General features: G+C 51.5%; 7 protein-coding genes across 7 annotated transcripts; 2 read left to right on the top strand and 5 right to left on the bottom strand.

Annotated features, from left to right (window-relative positions):
* Positions 1-1,726: 1,726 nt before the first annotated feature.
* Positions 1,727-4,138, bottom strand: N0V89_009521 (uncharacterized protein; the record flags this gene model as incomplete). Its single annotated transcript, XM_056218272.1, has 5 exons — positions 1,727-3,027; positions 3,311-3,410; positions 3,463-3,609; positions 3,658-3,852; positions 3,905-4,138. The coding sequence occupies 5 exons, from the start codon at positions 4,136-4,138 to the stop codon at positions 1,727-1,729; spliced, it is 1,977 nt and encodes a 658-aa protein (XP_056067537.1).
* Positions 4,139-5,474: 1,336 nt separating this feature from the next.
* On the bottom strand, positions 5,475-8,974 carry SPT7 (Transcriptional activator spt7; the record flags this gene model as incomplete). Its single annotated transcript, XM_056218271.1, has 3 exons — positions 5,475-5,943; positions 5,994-6,682; positions 6,731-8,974. The coding sequence occupies 3 exons, from the start codon at positions 8,972-8,974 to the stop codon at positions 5,475-5,477; spliced, it is 3,402 nt and encodes a 1,133-aa protein (XP_056067536.1).
* A 1,658-nt stretch (positions 8,975-10,632) lies between these two features.
* N0V89_009519 (uncharacterized protein) lies at positions 10,633-11,537 on the top strand (the record flags this gene model as incomplete). Its single annotated transcript, XM_056218270.1, has 3 exons — positions 10,633-10,660; positions 10,882-11,120; positions 11,193-11,537. The coding sequence occupies 3 exons, from the start codon at positions 10,633-10,635 to the stop codon at positions 11,535-11,537; spliced, it is 612 nt and encodes a 203-aa protein (XP_056067535.1).
* A 535-nt stretch (positions 11,538-12,072) lies between these two features.
* On the bottom strand, positions 12,073-12,641 carry RPS26A (40S ribosomal protein S26; the record flags this gene model as incomplete). The annotated part of the gene is made up of 4 exons (XM_056218269.1): positions 12,073-12,190; positions 12,252-12,354; positions 12,433-12,560; positions 12,619-12,641. 4 exons carry the CDS (start codon positions 12,639-12,641, stop codon positions 12,073-12,075), a joined length of 372 nt encoding a protein of 123 aa, XP_056067534.1.
* A 625-nt stretch (positions 12,642-13,266) lies between these two features.
* Positions 13,267-15,355, bottom strand: N0V89_009517 (uncharacterized protein; the record flags this gene model as incomplete). The annotated part of the gene is made up of 3 exons (XM_056218268.1): positions 13,267-14,124; positions 14,170-15,138; positions 15,194-15,355. The coding sequence occupies 3 exons, from the start codon at positions 15,353-15,355 to the stop codon at positions 13,267-13,269; spliced, it is 1,989 nt and encodes a 662-aa protein (XP_056067533.1).
* A 1,542-nt stretch (positions 15,356-16,897) lies between these two features.
* On the top strand, positions 16,898-18,473 carry N0V89_009516 (uncharacterized protein; the record flags this gene model as incomplete). Its single annotated transcript, XM_056218267.1, has 3 exons — positions 16,898-17,268; positions 17,322-17,518; positions 17,581-18,473. The coding sequence occupies 3 exons, from the start codon at positions 16,898-16,900 to the stop codon at positions 18,471-18,473; spliced, it is 1,461 nt and encodes a 486-aa protein (XP_056067532.1).
* Positions 18,474-19,032: 559 nt separating this feature from the next.
* N0V89_009515 (uncharacterized protein) lies at positions 19,033-20,076 on the bottom strand (the record flags this gene model as incomplete). The annotated part of the gene is made up of 1 exon (XM_056218266.1): positions 19,033-20,076. One exon carries the CDS (start codon positions 20,074-20,076, stop codon positions 19,033-19,035), a length of 1,044 nt encoding a protein of 347 aa, XP_056067531.1.
* Positions 20,077-20,992: the final 916 nt, after the last annotated feature.

Raw genomic sequence — 20,992 nt, 5'->3', positions numbered from 1 at the left:
ACGATCACGCACGGCGGAACTGTAATCTTGACATCCATCGAGACGACCATCGAGACCTGCAAGCGCTGAGCTCTTCCACAATGACAGATTGCTTCTGCCAGCGGACCAGACCGTAATAGTCTATAAAAAGATGTTCAGCATGATGGGGATGATAGGCAACGCTAGCTATGCCCAGCAAAATTTGATATAGGTCTTTCAAACGTACAAAGTAGCAATGAAGGACACGATGGCGTTATGTGAAATGATGAGATTCCATTGATCGAGTGGTCGTCCATTCTCGACAATAAGCACTCCGATAATCGCCGCAATGCATGCAACACTAAGTGCAGAAGCTGGAATCTTTGTGAACCAGGCATGATCTATGCATGCGGTCACTGATGTCCCCAAGCATTTTCTTGGCTTTTCGTAAGCGTCGATCGCTGTTGCGTCTTGTTTGTCTTCTGGCAAGAGACTCGAGTGGTACAAACTGATGAGTGCGGTATCTACCGTATCTGCCTGACCCTGCGCATTGTCAGACTTTTATCGTGGCCGCTCTGGATCATGAGGCGACCATGGAATTTTTTCATCAGCCTGATCAGGAGTATTGCCTCGGGAAGGCGCAATATAGTTCGTTCCTCTCCACAAGTTCTTGCTCCTACACAGAAGAAACCAATGATAACATTCTTCATCGTGTCTGACGAGCAAAGGGCAAGCTGAAAATAATTCGGCTACTTTGTCATGATTGGAGCTACGGAAAGGCTAAGCCTTGCGGCCAGCAGTGGCATACTTTCCAACCCAAAAGCGAGGCTGTGATTAACACTTGGTGTGTTGTGTCTCTAGCCCCACATAACCCTCCGTCACCGGTCAAGCGCTTGTGTATGTGATGCGCGCGACCCTAGCAGCCGACTGCTGTTTAGAATCGCGCGCATCGTCTGGAGACGCTGATCTCAAACTATGTATCTTCGAACCGCTCGTGGCATGCTGCCAATTACTACATGCTGGAACCTGTTCGGCACGAGCTTTGAGGCACATGACAGTGAAGTATAGAGGTAGTTGAAGACGGTGGGCACGGCTGTATATTTGACGGCGCCGAAGAAGACGTTCGTCCAGGACTATCAGCTATCGTTCATCAAGATCCAAAGAAAGATAAAACTCACCCAGGGGCAGCTCAGGACCTAGTCAGAACCCATCCAGATCGCTGAACAAATTGGAAGAGAAGGATATTAGTCTACCTCTATGGTAGCGGTCTTCGCAAGGAGTGTGGCAGCCACTCGAATGCGTGCCTCATTTTTTTCGTTGATGAACTTGACAAGATTGTACGCTCGCCACCTGGGTTGGTGACGGGGATGCAAGGCCTCAGCGACGGGTTCGTGATAAGCTTGTTGATGACCGAGTCGAGAATCGAAGGAGAGACTTAAAAGAATTTAGGGCTATATATCTGCACAGAAGTCGTTCCTTCCCATGGTCGACCTTCGATCCTTCCTCGTTCACGTTACGTCATATCATCCCATGATCCTCACTGCAAAGCATGTCGAACATTGGACAAACATGCATTAATGTAGCTTACGGACATCGTCCCTTAGAAGCCTACCGCTTACCAAAAGCCAGACAAAACCCTACATGCGCCTGGCTATGTTGCCGTACAATATGATGCCTCCTCGCCAGATGCGCCGTAGCGACTCGATGCCACCGAATGTAACATAAAGAGAAACATACCTCCGTCTAGCTATCTCCATTGCACAGTGACTTAAGAAGAATCGAGCGGCGGATTAGCTGGTTTCGAAGCTTCTGTAACGGGGGGGCCGGGAAGAGTCACTGCTTTCCCGCTCTCGTCGAGCGCTTGAAGATCTGAAGTAAGTGTACGTTCCATGCGACGGCTCGGGTTCTTTCCCGAGATGACTTCCGGCTCGCTGTCATCCTCACCATCGGATCCTGATAGCGAAATGACCTCTGCCGATCTCTCAGATGTCTTCTTGGATGGCGTTGCAAGCGTTGAATCAAGATAATCGGCCTTTGCCATCTTTCCTGGTGTTGCGGACTTTCTGGGTTGCCCTCTTCCGTTGGCTTCTGGCTTGATGCTTTCTTCATCCGCTGCTTTTGTGATTGATGTCGTTGCGTTCTCTTTGGGTGATGGTGCTGGTTTTGCAGGCGCTCTGACTCGCGATTCCTTCGCAGCTACAATGAGATCATCGTTCGTTGTCGTGTATGCGTTTTTAGAATTGGGCGTAGGTTGATCCGACTTCCTGGGGCGGCCTCTCTTTTTGGGCGTCTTCTGCGCGAGGTTTACAAGTCCAATCGATTGTGTCTTCTCGGGCTCAACCTTCCTCGCTGGTCCTTTGTGCTCATCAGGCGCAGTGTCTGAATCGTCTCTTACGAACTCTTCAGACAAATGAGATATCTTTCGTGGCTTACGCGGCTTCTTGCCGGGTTTTGCCGCGGGGCTTTGTGGGACCGGGTCGACCTGCTTCTCCTCTTCTTCGTCCTGTCGCAGTTGCTGTGGAGATTCTTCGCTCCCCAGTGCATCGGCTAGCGTTTCTATTGTTTGAGTTGACTTTCTTCGCCCAAGCTTTCGCGTCGGCTGATCCAACTTGACCTTGACTGGGGATTTGTAGTCTTGATCCTCATCATCTGAAGTCTTCTTCCACGCTCGACCTTTGCCTTTGTAGTGAGCCTTCCTCGCAGGCTGAGGCTCTTCGGGCTCAAGCATGAGTTCATCATCATCATTGTGTTCAATTATGGGTCCTTCTGGTTCTTGTCGTTCTTCTTCAACTTCAGGAAATGAAACTTGCGCCAGGCCGGTCAGCTTGAGTTTCTGTTTGGGTTTGGGAGGAGATGGTTGTGAATTAGTGTCTGCTTCGGGTTCATCAGAGACTAGATCATCGAAAACCTGCGCGTTGTGAAAATACGGTCGCTGTTGGGCGGGCGTGCGGGTGCGCAGTCCTCGCCTCGAGGAGGAGCCCGGACCGTCGGGTGAAGCGGCAGCGTTCTTTGGCGTGGTAGTGGCATCAGTAGGCGCGTCAACTAGTTCATCATCATCTTTTGATACGACTGCTTGCGACTGAGACAACGTTAGAGTAGTGAAACGAATTGGTTGAGACCTCGCGTACAAGTGATTTCTTATTTGTGTTTTTGCCAGGTTTCCCTTTAGGTGTCTCGGATGTCGCTGCTGCGATTGGGGTAGAGTGTTCTGGAAGACTCTTTAGCTTGCTTCGACTGCGCAAATGATGATGATAATTTATCATGGATCAATGGATAAGGAAAGGTGGTCGCGTGCTATTGAGAACAGTGATGAAGTGGGGTGGGGCACAAGCAATCTGAAAGTGCAACATACCAAACGCACTAGGCTCGTTGGCAGTCGATGCACTGGCGACAATATGGTTCATTGCCATAGGATCATCATCCTCATCTTCAGGTGAAATGATTTCTGCGGACTGGCGCCACGTGTTAGTGCTGCAGTCGCAGCTTCGTGCCGCTGCGACCTACAAGATAGTGCTTCTTCCTACGCCCACCCGACTTCCGTCGCCCATTAGTAGGACTGGTTGGGATTGTCGTTACAATAGGCGGAACCTCGACAGCTGGACTTGACTCTTCGACTTCGTCACTGACGTCTGACACGACAATGTCTTCAGACTATCGCAAGTTAGCTCAGCGTAAATCATTGTAAGCGGGATTCTTCACAAGATAAGGCTTTTTGGGTTTCCTCTTGCGCTTCGCCGCAGCTGCCGCATCCTCTGATTTCGACTGCGCGACAGAGGGTGATGATTTGGCGGCGCCACGCTTTCCGTGTCCGTTCATCATCGCCGCTCTCTTCGGCTGTTGCTTCGGTGGAACATGTGCAGTGAATGCGGGTGCTTCCACGTCAGACTCTTCGTCCTACTATCATCAGAAATCTTTGATGAGAGAAATTTGCAAAGGCATGACATACGCTCGAAGAGTCTTCTTCCCAAACATCTAAGGTCGTATACCATAAGAACGGGCCAAGTACGTGCTCCGATTTTGACCAGTCCTCGTAGCTCAACGCCTTGGGTGCTGCATCACGCTTGTAGATAGCGTACTCAGCATTGCCGTAGACATTCAGCCATGCTTCAAGAGACTCAAAACGAGGACGTGAGCCGTCGTAAGTGGCGCGTTTGACAGCCGCCGGTGCTGCCGGTGCCATTGTGTTGCGTTTTAGGTCGTGATGCAAAGAGAATAGAACATGGATTGATCAAATGCAATAACGGGAAAATCGCGGCCGATAAACAAGAGTTAGATATACTCAGAGACAAGGCAACGCTCAAATGCTATGAGATGACCGCTGCGCTTCGTATAAAGTGGTGCGCACAGTCGATTGTGGAAGTGAACAGATGTGAGGTGAAGTGACAGAAGGTCCAAGTCGAGAAGAGATGAACCGTGGTCTCGTCGCACCGTTAGCTAAGACCCAAAAATGCCGACAGGAACAATAGTAGGAACACCACAACTCACCGACACGCGACAGATAGCTAGCACACACGATGGCGCGAGATGGAAACAGCAAATGCTATTAATTGATTGGAGGTGTAAGAGGAATGGAAGATCGGGCGCAAAGAGTCCGCGCGCTAGAGACATCATTGATAATTTCAGCTCGGCTATCAGAGTCAGGGCATATCACAATGTGGCCGCGCAGCATTAATCAGGCTCGATCAAGACTCTTGGAATTCTGCCATAGCAGATAAATTATATCTGAAGTGATTGACGTCTGCTCTCAACGACGTCATTGGTACAGTACGTGTCGCTTTCTGCTGTCATTCTTGCGTGCCTGCACCTTTCGAATGGCCAGCAAAGCCAATCTGCCGCTACGTGAATGTCAGATAGCCTAGAATGAATGACTAAATGAAACCGAAAAAAATCTCGGGACGGAAGATACGTACTCTCAATGTGGGAATTGGAGTTTGTCACTGTCAGTATCCTGATTGTACGTATCGGGCACAGACAGTACAGCATGCTTGCACCAAATTGTATGATGGTCGCGGTAATATTGACAAAACTATGCCTGCTCCGGTGAGACCACCGCTGTACCTTGCCAGTTTATATACAGAATCATGAAAACCAGTCTTGCATGCGAACTGCCCTGTGCCTCTCCTCAAGCGATCATACCGCAAAAGCTCCCAAAGATGAAAGGGTATACAACCTCAGAGGATTCAGATCCAGCTTCAAAGAATCCGACCGAAGTCTCCAAAGCGAGACTAATTAACGCCAAAATACAGGATACTTGTCGCGCCCGTTCGTCAGACAAATCCATTGGTCCATCGGGTATCAGACAAAATAAGAAGAGGTTGTAATGATATTAAAATCAGACAATTCAGAGAGCGATAGAATTGAAAGCCTGCGGGCGGTTGCTCTTGCGGCAAGCGTGAAAGTGACATAATCGAAAAGTAAATGCGACGCCCTATGCACTCGTCTAGTGCTCTATACTTGAATCAAAAATCGATGTTGCATTGCGTGATGGCGATGACACAAGACATGGTGTATCATGCTCATGCCGCAAGAATGCTCTCGGGGCTAATCATCCCCACAGCACTGCCGTCATCCTTCTCCGGCTCGGCGACATTCTGGTTCTCTTTTTGAGGCATTTCAAGCTTAAGCTTTCCCACAGGTTTGCCGAGACCTTTCATGAGGTTACCGTTTGCAGAAGAACCTTGATCGTTGCCGCCATTTTCATCTTTTTCTTCGTCTAGTTTTCGCTTCTTTCGTGCCATTTGTTGTTGCTCTCTCAGTGGGCGTTTACGTGGGCTAGATATTTTTCCAGTCGGAGGAAGACGTGGCTTAGGGAAACGCTGTTTAGGCGGCAGGTCATCATCCTCGACAAGTGACTGATTACTGTTGTCGTGCAGCTTTGTAAGAAACCAGGTACGCATGAGCCCGATCTGTTTGGTGACATTCTGTACGGTGACCGGTTCGAACTTCGCCGGCTCCTCCATAAGAGCACCAGTGGTGGTAACGTTGCTAAAGTGATGTTAGCTATCGGACTGATACATTTGGGTGTTGAGGCATACTTTGTGTTTTGAGATTGGTATGCGTTGTGCATCCTGTTTTGCAACAAGTGCAATGGGACGCTGAACGCCACACCAAACTCCTTATCCAAGCCAAGTTCTTTGAAGCCGAAGAAATCTTCACCAATGTCTTCTGCGAAATCGCCACCAACAAACTGTTCGCTACCATCGTTGAAGGCGCCAGAACCATCGGCTCCAGCGTTATCGAGAGCGGGACGAAGAAGCTCGGCGTAATAAGAGCGCATCCGATCATGCATGCCAGCAAGCTTGGTCCCAAGCCGCTCAACATCATCTTTCACGTATGTCTCCACAGTCTCCAGATCAACACCGTTCACTTGCAGCGAGTGTAGAATCGCTTCTTCCTGGGTGAATCGGGGAACCCAGTGTGTAGGCGTACCATTCGCATCAGGTACTGCTACATCTGACTTCATCTTTGGAGTTTCTCGATAGAGTCCGAAGCTTGCAACAAGTTTCTGGAAGAAATCTCCTGCTATGTCGGTGATTGCGTCCAAAGCTGAGGGCTGGAATTCTTCAAAGCCGGCGTGGTAGAAAATTTTGCCAACGCTCCGTTGCAAGGCTGCGCGACAGACATAGGGTGCCATGACTGGCCCATCGTCAGACACGACCACGGGTTCGATGTCAGCCTCGACAAACGGCTGGGGATCGTACTTCTGGAATTGATTTTGGTACATCTATGATAATTAGTAGGTAGAGTTAGGAAGCATGTAAGAATGTCGTACCTGCGACTGCAACTGCATTTGCTTGACAATCCCAATCTTAGCACAGATTTTTCTTGTCTCCTGCATTTGGCGTATGTTAGATTCCATTTTCTTTGCCAAAGCACTGTCCGGTGCAGTGAACTGTCCACTTGGTAAGAGCCGCATGTACTCTTCATGTTGTTGAATGACGTGTCCCTGAGAGTCTTCGACCCAGTGCAAGCGTTCGTCCAGGTCTGGAATTGTACAAACGGGATCGTAGTAATCTGGCACCTGCCGTTCCTCTTCTCCCGCGATGCCCTCAGCTAGGCTTTGGCTGGTAGTAGCTTGCACGCCATCTTTGACCTCCGCTAAAGAAGTCGAAGCACCTGAAGCCCCCTCTTCAATAGCCTGTTTACGATGTCGGGCCCATCTTCTCATGCCCGCTCTGCTACGTAATATAGCGGGCTCGTCTGGCTGAAGCTGGTCCTCCCGGAACAACCGGTGACGTTCAGCTGCAATCGTAGCTCGATCCTTTTTGGTGACCTGTTTCCAAGTTTTGTACTCGAGATCATCCAAGTCAGCATCCTCTTCCGGGAAGCCGCTGACTGAAGCACCAGTGCCATCGGCCTCAGATACGTCTGCCTGACTGCCATGAGCACCGCCGCGAAGCAATCCGTTAGGGCCAATGGGCGTCAGGGTACCAGGCGGTGGGGTGGCAAAACCATTCACACTTCCCTCCATCTCCGAGTCTGCGCGCAGAAACTCGTTCTTCAGATTTGAGACGGTGTGGTTTAATGTCGGCACTGTTGGTTTATTTTCTTGATCTGGCGTACTTTCCAGACCTGCTGGAGGTGCTTTTCGCGCTGCGCTGCTGCCTTTTCCACCTTTACTTGGTGCTTTGCGTCCGCGAGACGCCATGATCGGCTCCTCGTCCTCACTGTCATCAGCGCCATCTGCATCGGCGTCACCATTGCGCATTCTGCGCTCCTCAGCCTCGACCTCTGCGCGATCGCGAACTGTGATGTCGGGAATAAGTGGCACAAGCTTTTCGGTCTCTTTCCGCATGTAGAGAGCTTTCTTGCGGAGGGGATGATCTGAAGCGGAGTTGTACTTCAAACAGTTCGCCCAGATGAGCATGAGGTCATCTACAAACTCCTTCTTCGACTTATAAGCCAGCTGCTTGAGCTTCTTCATCATGGTCCCGATGTCCATGGGCTGTTTGATCACATTGTAGTAGTCAGGAGCTTCCCTCTTGTTCACACGCTGAAGGAAAGGGTTCGCGTGTTCGCCTGCCTTGAGCTCCATAATGACCTTTTCCATACTTTCGTACAGCTCCTCCTGTCCAACACGGTCTTCATTGGCCCACTTGCTGCGATTCTTCCTAACTTCGCTAATCAAGCTCCGTAGCTGGGTGTCGCTAGCTTTGACTTTGTCTCTTTCTGCATCTATACGCGCAATGAGATGTTTCAAGGTGAGACTGGACGCTCCCAGATTGGTCGTGCTCAGCGTCCCTTGTTGAGGAGCGGCACTTGCGCCGGGTGCAGGCGTGGCTGCAGACTGGCCTGACATTTCCGTCTCAACTTGCCGGTCAAGCTCGTCGAGCCTTTGTTGTTCCAGCATGGCATCTCGGTCGCTTTCGAGGGTGTAGAACGTTGTGTAGAAGCTGCGCTTGGCCGCTGCTTCGGCAGCCTCCTTGTCTTGCTGTAGCTTCTTGCGCACATCGTCAGCTGACTTGGGTTGTTCGGCGCTCGGAGTGCCAATGAAGTCGATGCCCAGTTTGCTGGACAGCGAGGATATCCGAAGGCTTGGCGCATCAATGGCAGCACAGGGGATGCCGTTCGGGGCGCTCTTCGCAAGGAGTGGGGAGGTGCGGGTATCGTCTTCTTCTTCTTCTTCTTCGTCGTCATCGTCCCCGTAATCATCTTCGTCAATTGTCCGGGCGGCTTTCTTGGGTGTCGCGGTCGGGCGCGCGTCATGTGCTGCGGGCGCATCTACGGCGGGCTGATCAGCTAGTCGGGCGGCCTCTCCATCAACCCCATCATATATCTGATCACCTCCTAATAGAGCGGTGATGCGCGCTTCGGTGCGCAGATAGTTCTCCCGCCAGCGCGCGACCCGGGGGTCATCCTCGGCCGCAGTCTCCAGCCCCTCCGCCGGATTGTTATTGTTTGAACCGTTGGACATGGCCTCATCGCTCATTGAAGCATTGGGTGTACGCAAACGGAGCGCGTTGGAGACGGGGCGTGCATGGTTCAGGCGGTCGCGCGATGATGGATGTAGAGACATGGAGTTCACGCTGTGGGGAGGTCTTGGCAAGAGCGACCCGGTCTCTCAGGATGGCCGCGACCTCCGCTCTGCGACCTCGTACAGATGTCGCGGCGAGGTGAAAGCAAGCATGGAAGAAGCTCGATAGTATGCGAGATGGAGGCCGATGACTCTGAGATGAAAAATGATGTTGGGCGTTGGCCTGAAGGGCCGCGGTGTCTGCTCGGTCGTTGTTGCGGAGCAAGTCGCGGGTCGCTCCTGCCTCGTCTCGTTCAGTTAGGTTAACGCTACTCCAAATGGGGCTGCGCGCCTCAAGCTTAGCGTCTACAGTGGCTGACACAAAAAGGTGAACCGGCTCTTACGCCAACACGAGATACGGGCATATATTATCAGGTTATAACTTTGAATATGTATTATAGAGCGAATCACCCTAGGCTATACTATTAGATACTAAGCTCACAGCTGATTGTCCAACCTCTCGACATAGGAAGCTGAGAATTTGGCATTATCAAGTTCAGTTTTTGTGTCGCCCACTGTGGTCGCTCTCACGACCTAATATTAACTTCCTTTACTACCTTCTTGACTTGATACACCGATCTTTCCAAAATATCCATGTATGCTGTCTAAAATCTACGGGCTGATCTACGACGTTCTCACCAGCTTGTTGGCTCTCACACAGCGGGCTTTTCCGATGCGGCGAAGGTCACCCGACGCAAGCATTATATCGGAGGCTCGGTCATTGACACAGCTTGATGGTAATATCTTCGTCAGCACATGCAGTGATTCTTCAGGGGTCGTTTCTTGAAAGGTACTCGGTATTGCAAGTATGTCTGTGTGCAATGTCTTAGTATCAGAAGCTGGCAGACGAGTTGAGTGATAGCCAAATATAGTATCTAACAACAGTATCATATGTGGATAGTCAAATATCGTCTGATTGTAGTTCTCTAGATCATGCACTCAAGAACGTGAACGCTTTTATTTTCTGAGTATATCAAGACTACATTCTTCCCCACACACCGTATTTGCGTGGCACGAAAGAGCGCTCCACTGCACTGCAAGAGAGTCACAAGACAATCGCCATAAACATACTAGGATTGGAGGCGATCTAACGTCGTCTCAGCAATCGAGATGAGGAAAGTATCAACTCCATCAACTTTGTGGGGCACCTCTTGATTTTTTGGACATTTCAATACTGAAGTCCTAGCGAAAATTTGTAGAAACAAGGTTTTGGCATGCACGAAATACATGGAATAGTGACAATGTTCTAGTATCAAGCTCACTAGGAAAAGTCAGACGAAGATGTCCGTGGGTAATATACCATATATAGCATCTCTTCCTAAGGTAGGTTATTTCGGTCTGTCTGCTTCACAGGAGCCTTGATAGGTGTGCAATTATCGTAGAAACACCGACTAGTACACCCTGAACGTTTAAGGGCATTAAGACACCACTAGGTGAAGTTCCAGTTTACTCCGTGATCGACGCCCCAATGTTCGCCCCACGCTGTGCTGCCGGGGCTGCATACGTCACCGAAACAGGTTTAGCGTCCAACTTCGTATTCAAGCCAGCCAGAGCTCCACGTCTACCACGACATACGCTGGCCGATCGCAGCCGATACACCTCCTACACGCGCCGTTATATTATGCTCCTGTCATTTCGGTAGCAAAAATTGACACCCAAACATGATGCGCATTCGGAAGCCGTTTGCAGGTATGTGCACGCCGTCATGGCTGGCCGAGCTGCGCCGTCCGCCTGAAAAAGCTGCAGCTCGTGAACCACTCCGCCTACAAGCAGTACCAGAGCTTCTACACATTGCGAGCTTCAGACCGAATTGCCTTGCCCAAGGCGATCTACAGCCTCCAGTGCACCGATAGCTCAGCCATTCTCCGCACCTCAACCTCATGCAGCACGCACAGCTAACACCTTACTAGGCGCCTTCGCAGCCCTCATCTTCATCTCCGCCGCCGGCGGCTTCGCTCCGCAAGAATACAACGTCACACCCTCCTACAAGCAATCCGACAAAGCTCTGCACTTCATCGCCTTCTCCCTGCTGACGCTGACGTTCTACTGGATCCTCGAGACGTCCCGGCGGAAAGTCGTACAATACACACTTGTCGTTGTTACGCTTGGGCTTGGGGTGGCGAGTGAGGTTGTGCAGGGCCTGTTGCCTGTAAGCATACCGGTATCGGCAGGCTGGAGATGGAGATGACCTGCATTGATGGGCTATGACTGACAATATTAGATCGATCGCCAATTTGATTACTTCGATATCGTTGCGAACGTTCTCGGCTCGCTGACCTCGCTGACTATGTGCAATTGGTACCATAAGCGTATGCTTGAGCGGAAGCGGGTTGCGCGGGGTTATGGTGCGGTTGCGGGCGACGACCATGATTTGGATATTGAACTTGGCGAATCCCGCGTTGAGGAGGATAGGCAGGAGTCTGGTATTGTCAGGCCGGATGTGGATCGGGAGTTAGACAACTGGGATGAGAATGCGGAGGACTGGGAGACTACCGAGCCCGGAGAGGCTTTGAACGGACAGGCTGAGGGAGGTGACCTGGGCGATAGCAAGAAGCGGGCGGATTAAATCATTGGGCGATGTTGATACTGCATGCGGCTGTCTATACGAACCCTATGCTATAATTACTGAAGCAATCAGTCTCCACGATACCATTATGAGACTTCTGAGAACAACATGACACAAGCTTTCGTAGGCAGAGTCAAACAAAGCTGAGGAACACTTTTAGAGCGCTTATCGTTCTCTAACATCCAATAAATTCTTGTACCAGATTGACGTCGTACGGCGGCTTGCAACGGCGCACGAAGACTTTTTAGATCAACTCATAGAGCGCAATCATCGAGCGCTCACGGGAAAGGCCATGCACAACATCACACTTGAACCGGAATGAAGGTTGACGCAGCTCGAGTCGGATATTCGTTTTACAAGCTCGTAGCTAGCCCTCGGCGCTCTCGCGACCTGTTGCAGCAAGCTCTCGCCTTAACCATCATATTGGCCTGCCTAACCTCCATTGAATCATGCATGATTTCCAGTATGACACCAATTGAACCGTACCATGCGCCATGCGTTCATCATCACACCCTGCGATCGTGCTTTCGATCGTTTACGCGGCAACACCCTGCTTCGGGGCAGCCTGGTTAGGGTTCACCTTCTTTCCGTCCTTGTTGTATCGCACACGCGGCGGGGGAGCACGGTTGCGGCGACCCTCCCTTGAACGGACACTGCGTTTGGGTTAGAAGCCTGTCCGAGTTCCCCGATATTCCCTTCTCAATCGTGACATACCGGACGATCTTGCCGTGGATGGCGCAGGAGACGCAGTACTGGAGCTTCAAGTACATCTTGGGGACAGTGTACTCGGGGAAGACGGAGGCATCGGAGATATCACCTGCATGATCAGGTCAGCCCAGTGTTCCTTCCAATCCCATTTTCAATCGTGGTGTGGAAGGCGGTGGCGGTGACGTACGGATGGCAGCAGACTCAACCATATTGCGGATAGTGAATCTCTTGATTGCCTTGTCCTTGGGAGTGCATCGGGAGCAGTTAGAGCAGCGGATGGGCTTAACGTGGCCGCGGCCCTTCTTGTTGCGACCGCTGGGAATTGTTAGTCCTTCATGGCCGCGGTAGTGTAGACTTTTCGAGTTTTGCGTACTTGGATGCTCGCTTCTTGACCATGATGGGCTGATTCTGCGATTGTTAGTCAAAGGTGATATCGACGTCGTAGGGAAAGTTGCGCACCAGAGATATGTGATCTAGAAGTCAGCGGGGGTGAGTTGTCGAGGTGGTGTCGTTGGGCGACGTTGTTGCAAGTGTCAATTGAATGAATGTGGGCGACCTCGCTTAGGTGAGGTCGCCTTGGCAAGCTTGGGTGGCCAAACACCGCTAGCGTACGGCGGCATGCCTGTAATCACCAGCACAGATGTTCGGAGAAGTCTGAACGAATGGGATTCCATGTTGTGTTACTCGTAGCTTGCTTCCTCTGCAGTATCTTTCCTGATCGATACATACCTTCGTGCACTAATCAGCGCAGGACATGTACAGTGCCGAAGCGTCACTAACTATGACCACGACTGTGGGGTAGATGTCTGCTTTGGTCATTATACTATGTGGTATAGTACACTGAGGTACCGTCCGCAGAATCCAAAATAATTAAATTCCAATAAACCTCTACATATTACCCTTGCCCAGAGTACAGAGCTACTCTACAGAACCATGCATCTAGGGATATCAAGCACAAACACCAATGCAACGATCAACGCGCTCATACGCATCTAAACAGCAAACATCTCCCTGGTCGCCTCTATCGACTCGAGGCCCTACCAATTGCGAAAACAGCCACGATCACCACAGCCAGGCCAGCAATAGCACCTGGAAGTAGGAACTCGTTAGGCACGCCAGCGATGAGCTCGGGGACTTCTTGCTTGGCGGATGTGGGTTGACGTCGGACTTGTCGAGGTTGTTCTTCCTCGTCATCTTCGAAGAACTGTTTGCGTTCCCGCAGGACCGAATCAGGAGGAGTGACTGGCTTGGACAGAGCGGGTTGAGGCTCAACAGTAGCGGGCAGAGGCGGGTCCTTCGGATCGTGTACGAAGAGGTCAACTTTCTCGCGGTGTGCCAGACGAGACAGGCTGATCGCCTCGACAAGGTCCTCGTTGGTGGTGATTGATACGGTGTCGCCCTCGTTGTCAAGGTAGCTGAGGGCGAATCCAGACTTGGATATCCTTCCGTCCTCAAAAGTAGGAATACCACCCAGGGCTTCGACGTCCTCCGATCCAAGTTTTGCGGCGACGCTGGCGATGAGTTCCTCAATTCCGGCGGATGCGACAACTTGCAGACGGTGCACACGGCCGCTAGGGGCCTTGAATTTGAATGCAAAAGGGCTATCCTCCAGAGGTGTGGCTGGTGCGCCACCTAAGGCAGAAGCATCCGGCGAATTTCCAACGTGAGAGGCCGAGTCGTTCGGTAGGACGCTATCTCCACGATCCATAAGATGGGGTCGGACCATGTCATGGGACATCATCGAGCGATGGTCGGGAGTGCCAGGCGCAACATTGCTTCGTCCCTCGCCGGACATCATTGATTCAGTCTCATTGTCCAGCGACAACCAAAACTTATTCCAGGCAGGACCTTCACCGTCCTGCGTGCTGATGTTGTTGATCTGACCATGTTAGATTATCTTTGTCAAACCGGACGTCGAACTTACCTGATCTAGGGTAGCATAGGTCAACTTCAAGACGTCGACCATGCCAACAATCTCTCCAGCCTCGCTCATAACAGGCAAGTTCAAGTAGTGGCCATCATGCATTTTTCGGAGCGCTGCCTGAATACTCATGTCCATGGGCGCAAAGTCGGGGTGTGGAGTCATGACACGCACAACACTGCAAGTTGCAGGGTCAAGCCCGGCCGCGATGACACGAAGCACAACATCTTTGCTGGTGAAAATCCCGGTAATTTGACCTTGGTCTTGCACCAGAACAGCAGTCGTATGGTTCTCCTTCATCAGAGTAGCAGCCTCCTTGACTGATGTTCGCACCGAGACAGTGGTCGGTGGCAGTCCGTTCAGGACCGACTCGAGCGTAGGACCAGACATCTTTTGTCGGATGGCCTCAACGTACTGAATGATCTGTTGTGGCTGGCTTGAGCCCATCTCTGCCTGTACACCCTCCAAAGCATCGTACAATTTCCGTGATGAGCTATAGGCCCGCTCGAGCTTCTCCATAGCATCGTAGAAGCACTTGGTGATATCCAGGATGCCAGAAATATCATGGTTCTCGTCCATGACTGGCAAATGGCGGAAGCCTTTCCGAACCATGAGATCCAAAGCATCCGTAGCACTTGTATCCGTCTTCGCGCAAAGCGGGTTCTTGGTCATGATCTCCTCGATAGTGATACTCTGAGCTTTGATACCCTGACCAACCACGCGGAAGGCCAGATCTTTTGCAGTAAAGATACCGGCAATGCGGTCATCATCATCTGTGACCAAGACGCAATCCTCCCTCTTGGCTGCCATCAGCTGGGCGGCTTCGGCGACGGTCGTGTTGGGCTTGATCTGTAGCGCCGGGCTCGGCTTGAGAGCGAGGACAGTACCCGGTGGTGCTTTCTTTGACTGGCGGACACGGCCTCCAAGGTTCTTCTTCTTGTTCAGGTCCCCCTCAATCTTGCGGCGAATTGCCTAGTACTGTTAGAACACGGCTTACTCCTGTCAAGGCGGTGGCCACGACACGTACCTCATCTCGCTTCGTTTGCTTCGCGCGACTGGCGCTGAGCGTTGAGGCACCGTCAGTCTGAGAAATATGATGTTCGAGGGCGGGACGAGGGATGCCAGAGGGACTGTCGGAGAATTGAGCCTGCTGGTGGCTCTTCGGACGGTTTTTAGGGGTGCCCCTCATGGTGCCGGTGTGAGACATGGTTGCGAGTTGATGGAGACTGAGCGGGCCTCGCTGTCGGTCAGTCTATGAACAGTTGTTCGAAAATCGTCGGGCCAGTAAGAGTGTATCTTGGGGGCGTTCGCAGGGACAAGAAGAAGGCGAGGCCCTAGCGGCCAATGCTTCGTAAACAAACCACGCTCGGTTCGGCAAAGCGCCGTCGCGCTGGGTCACAAGGACAACCTCGATAACACCAAACGCAGGCCCATTGCACAAGCCGGGTTTTGTACTCGTCGAAGGGCGAGTAAGTAATATTCAGAGACGACGGAATTGTGTCTCTTATCAACCTGCACGTCATATGTAAGTTCGACCGCAGGCCCGTAAATGAGCGTGATGATGTAAGCCCTTGATCACCAGCACAGTGACGGACACTGTAAACTGAACTGGTCTTAGTAGGCTCTTGTGTCAACTTGAAGAATTACGCGTTTACAAGTGAAATCTTGCATAGTCTATCTCGGGGCAACTCAAGCTACACTGCGTTGCTACTATGTACTTGTGTGCGAGCTAAAGGGGTCTGGCATCTGGAAGTTTAGTCTTTAGTGACGGCCACTGTGAATTGTCCCTCCCGAAAACGATTGTGATGAAGAGGATGAAGACGATCTTGTCGTTGAGGGCGAGGACATGGACGGCGACGATGCGGACACAGGAAGTGAGCACGGAGATTTCTAGGTCAGTGTGCTTAACATTACTTGCATGTCAGTGTGCAACCTCCTACATGTAGGCTCCTAGAGTTCTACGGCCACTCACTTATCACCAAGGTAGGGACGGTGCCAACGAATTTGGTACAGCTACACCGCATGGTTTTCATACCTATGGCGGGTGGGTCCTTGTGCCAAGGACCGCGAGAGCGGCGGACCACCAACCGGCTTCCTCACACCACCACCGCGGCATGCTCCCTCCAAGCGATCGTTTGCCTGCTCTCTAAACGCCGTGACCATCCAAACTACCTGTATGGATGTCCTGTACGCCGCAAGCCGCTGTGACGGCCCCGCCGAGGCCGACTGATAAACCTTTCTGGAAGACTTTTACGTGAATTGTGGATCGCGGAGTGTCACGGTTACCTCTCACCACCGAACTATTACTCACGATGACCCACTCACCTCATTTCACCACTTCCACATTGCCCTTTCAGGAACGTTGGAAGGGAAATCACCTGGCTATTGTCGGTACATGAATAGGCGGATGTCGTTCTGGCTTCGTGCCAGACCTCCGCGTCATGCACTCCGCACTGGCAACTCCCTACACTTTATGTCAAGAGGAGAAGGAGACTGGGATGCTCGGATCCAAGAGGTGGACCGATCCTCTCGTCGGGAGAGGCGAAATCTCCCAGGATGATCGCGAAACTAGCGGACTGTGCACGGCTGAGGCAAACCCTGAAGAGCTGGAGGCCGATATAGGAGGGAGTCATGTAATGCATTCTATATAGCCTTCCCTGCTACCGGATCGCATGTTTTTGGTCCCCTTCTCGACTTTTCATAACCCGCAATCCATCCCAGGTTGACCACCATGGGCGTGCTCAAAGCCCTCCGTAAGAAAGATGGACGGGAGTCACCAACGGCGGCGCCCGCCTACGAGCCATCGGCGGACCCTTTGAGCGGCGAAAAAGACGAAGAGTACGGCCATCAGCAAGCGATCCAGACGGGATGGACAGGAGACCCTCACGCCGGAGTCAATGAATATCCATCGGCGGAGAACTACCGAACGCTTGGGAGATGGAGAGCTTGTGTGATCTTGATCACAATTGAGGTCGGTATTGGTGTTCTCAGTCTTCCATCTGCTCTCGAAACTCTCGGTCTCATTCCCGGCATTATAGCCATATTCGGGTTCGGAGGATTGACGACGTATTGCGGATACATCATGGTTCAATTTTACCGAAGGTACTATCCTTACCGCTTCAGTAGGTAGGAATCATTTCTCATCTGTCTAACAGGTATCCTATGGTTACGAACCTGGTCGATTGCGCGCTGTATATTGGAGGAACGCCGTTCGAGTACTTCCTCGGTGTTGGGTTCATCCTCAACCTGGTCCTCATCTGCGCCTCCGCGAATATTACGATGTCGGTTGCTTTGAACACCTTGTCTGGACATGCACTTTGCACCGTGGCGTTTATGGCGTTTCCGCATATCGGTGAGTTGCATCTTGGTGCAACACGCGCTTTTAACATCTGAATGATTATTGACTGTGAACAGCCTGCTGGCTGCTCTGTATCCCTAGAAAGCTAACATTCGCCGCGGCCATGTCGTGGATCTGTACGATCTCTATCGTCGCCGCCGTTCTCATTGTCATGATTGCTCTCGGTGTGGCAGGTCCTAAGGCACCTCCCGGTTTTAATGTACACATCACGCTAGTTGGCAAACCCACCTTCGTCGAAACCGTCAACGCTCTTCTCAACATCGCCTTCGCCTTCGCTGGGAACCAGTCATTTATGAGCGTCATGGCAGAAATGCGCCACCCAGAGAAAGAGTTTCCGCCCGCGCTCTTCATGCAGAAGTCTTTCGAAGTCGTCGTATATGTGGTCGTAGCGTGCGTCATCTACGGACTCGCAGGCGAAGCCGTGACTTCCCCAGCATTGGGCTCCGCACCCACTATCCCCGCGAAGGTCGCCTACGGAATCCTCATCCCATCCGTCCTCGGAACCGGTCTCATCATTGGCATCACCGCCATAAAATACATGTACATCGCCTTCATGCGGCGCTTTAAGCCCGACCAAGTAAACGTCCACAATACGTTCACCTGGTCCCTCTGGGTCGGCATCGGCACGCTTTTCTGGGCTGTCACCTTCGTCGTGTCGAACGCCATCCCCATCTTCAGCTCCATCCTCAATATCAGCTCCGCCATCTTCATTTCGTGGTTTACGTTTGGGCTCACGAGCTTATTTTGGTTGCATCTGAACTGGAAAGTGCAATTTTCTACCCGAAAGAAGAGTGCACTGGCATGCGTGAACTACGGAATTCTGGGACTGACGTTGTTTTTAAATGTGGGTGGGTTATATACGAGTTTGAAGGCGTTGATTGATGTTTTCAATGATCCAAATAGTACGTTGAATGGACCATTCACGTGCGCGGACAATAGCATTTTCTAGATAGAGCGAATGCATTCAAGAGCAAGCTTATTAGCTTGCAGATATTGCCAGCATTGGCGCACTGTCACCTACCTGAAGCTTGGTATCAGTGTATTCATCGTGAAGTTGTGTCGTGAAGTTGCGAGGACGTTCGCCCAATCCGTGAGGACATTGCCTGTGGTAACTCGCGTGCTTTTACCAAAGGATGTAAGCCTCGGCATTGAGAAATTAACGAACGAAATAGCTAGACATTGAACGTCGAATGTACCCCGCGGGTCGTAGTGATCCCTAGAAACCCTTCTCGCGATATCATTGTAGGCTTAGTAAGAGTGTAGTCTAAATCTCGATTAGGTCGGACGCCCGAGAACTTTCAAAAGAGTTAGCGAAGTTATTAAAGGGCAAGGTAGGGGCTAGGAAGGATGTGGGCTTCTTATGATTCGCAATGAAAAATAGTACGATACGTGACTGATACGTCGTTTGAAGCTATAGACTTATACCGGTTGTAATTTCAACACGTAATGGTAGCTTTGAGACACATAGATCACACGTCCCTTCTAAGCAGTACTCGGCCAGACGACATTCATGACTGCCCCTCACTAGACACCCTCACAACAAGCTTCCCTTTCGCCCTATCACTCCTCAACTTCTCGAATGCCTCCTTTGCGTCTTCAAATGCGAATTCCTCGTCGATTTCCACCTTCAGCTTGCCTTCACCCGCCCACCTCGCAATTTTCTCCAATTGATCACGGACATTATACGCCAGGTACGGACTGTACTTCCTCTTGCCTCCACCCAGAAGCCCAGGTGTTATCATTCGTTTGAAAGTGAAGAGCGCGTTCGTACCGGCCACCTGTACGAAGTGGCCTCCCGGCTTGACGAAATGATGGCAGTTCTCGTAGAGTGTGTCGATAGCGCCAACATTTTCAATCACAATGTCGTACAATCGGCCAGTGTCTTTCGCGCTGGTATTCAGCACATCTGCAACGTCTGATTCGCGGTAGTTGATAACCTCGTCCGCGCCCAGAGCTTTCATGCGGTCGACGTTCGCAGGCCCACAAGTCACAGTGACGTGCGCCGCACCCAGCAACTTCGCAATCTGCAGCGTGAAACTCCCCACGCCACCGCTTCCACCATTGATGAATACATAATCTTCAGGCTTGATCTTAGCAAGCTCTAGCGGCTGCAGCGCCGACAGCGCGGCGGTGCCTATAGCGGCTCCTTGTGCGAAGGACAAACCATCTGGAAGCTTCACCAGCCCGTTGGGCTGTCCGAGGATGTACTCTGCTAGGGCACCATGTTGATACGGCCAATCGAGGCGACCGAGGACTTTGTCGCCGGCTATGAGGGTAGTAGGGCAGCCTATGGGGATGGATTCGATGATGCCGGCGTAATCGAGCCCGGGGGTTGCGGGTTTCGAGTTGAGAAAGTAACCGATTATAGGGGTGACAGGGACTTTGTGGTCTGCTGGGTTGATGGATGCGGCATAGACGCGGACTAGGATACATGGAGTCTTTTCAGAGGAGCATTTGGAAGGTGCTTGGAGTTTAGGTACGGTGTTGAGAGAGAGGTTGGATTCGAAGGGGTCGTTGCGGGTTGTGTATTGCCAGGCGCGCATGTTCGCCATGTTATTCCTAGGTCTTTCGAGTTCAATCTTGAAGTTGGTTTTTTTCGAGATACCCCAATCCGTATCAATGGGGTTGTCAGAGTGTTCGTGATGTTGAGAACGGAGTATGGCTGGTTGACGTACTGGTATAGCGTTCAAGCTGTTCCGTCTCAAAGCGGGACACCAGGCACGCACGTTAACAGAATTCACACAATAGTGCGATACAAGGATTGTTGTGCTGGTTTATGTGCAGTTTGGAATCGAGCTTGACGTTCGGGTGTGGGTAATGAAGTCGTTCGGCGCTCAATAAGCAAGAGGACGCCGAGTTGGTGACACGGAACAAGTCAATTCAAAAGCTCAAATTACGAGGCATCAATGCCGATGTTAAGGACGTAGTTCCAATGTTAAGATGGCTCAGCAAAACTGCACGTTGAAACAAAGTTTGTGACACGGCTATCCACGTCAAAGTCATGGGTGCTAGTGGAGCTTCCCCTCCTGCTACGCAAAGGATCCCCAAACTTGGCGGTCGCACAACAGAAGCTAGGGAAACAATTCGACCCCGGTAATTTACGAATAAACAACGTAGTATGTTAGATGTGACTAAGTCTATGCTGTCGAGCCTCGAGGCTGTGCTATGGCCCTGGTCTCCACATATTTTCCAGTCGCGCGCTCGCGACGCTAACAACCCCCACCACTCGCCCAAAACAATTCACTGTCCAATTTTCCAACGCCGCGCACCTACCGAACAACACGCTCCGAACAGCTTCCTGGAGCTCGAACATAATATACCCTTTTCTTTCGTTCCTTATCTCACCCACGCTCCACTACGGGTTGCACGCGTTGGCTGCCCCGCCACAGAGAGCCAGCGCTACGAGTTGCTAGTCCCTTACCGCCGGACCTGCACGTACGCCGAGTAACTCCACGACACCTAATATAC

Source organism: Didymosphaeria variabile, assembly GCF_027946475.1.
Source record: "Didymosphaeria variabile strain IMI 356815 chromosome Unknown scaffold_7, whole genome shotgun sequence".
Lineage (NCBI taxonomy): Eukaryota > Fungi > Ascomycota > Dothideomycetes > Pleosporales > Didymosphaeriaceae > Didymosphaeria > Didymosphaeria variabile.
Note: the sequence above shows the minus strand (reverse complement) of the source record. Positions and strands in the feature narration are given on the sequence as shown.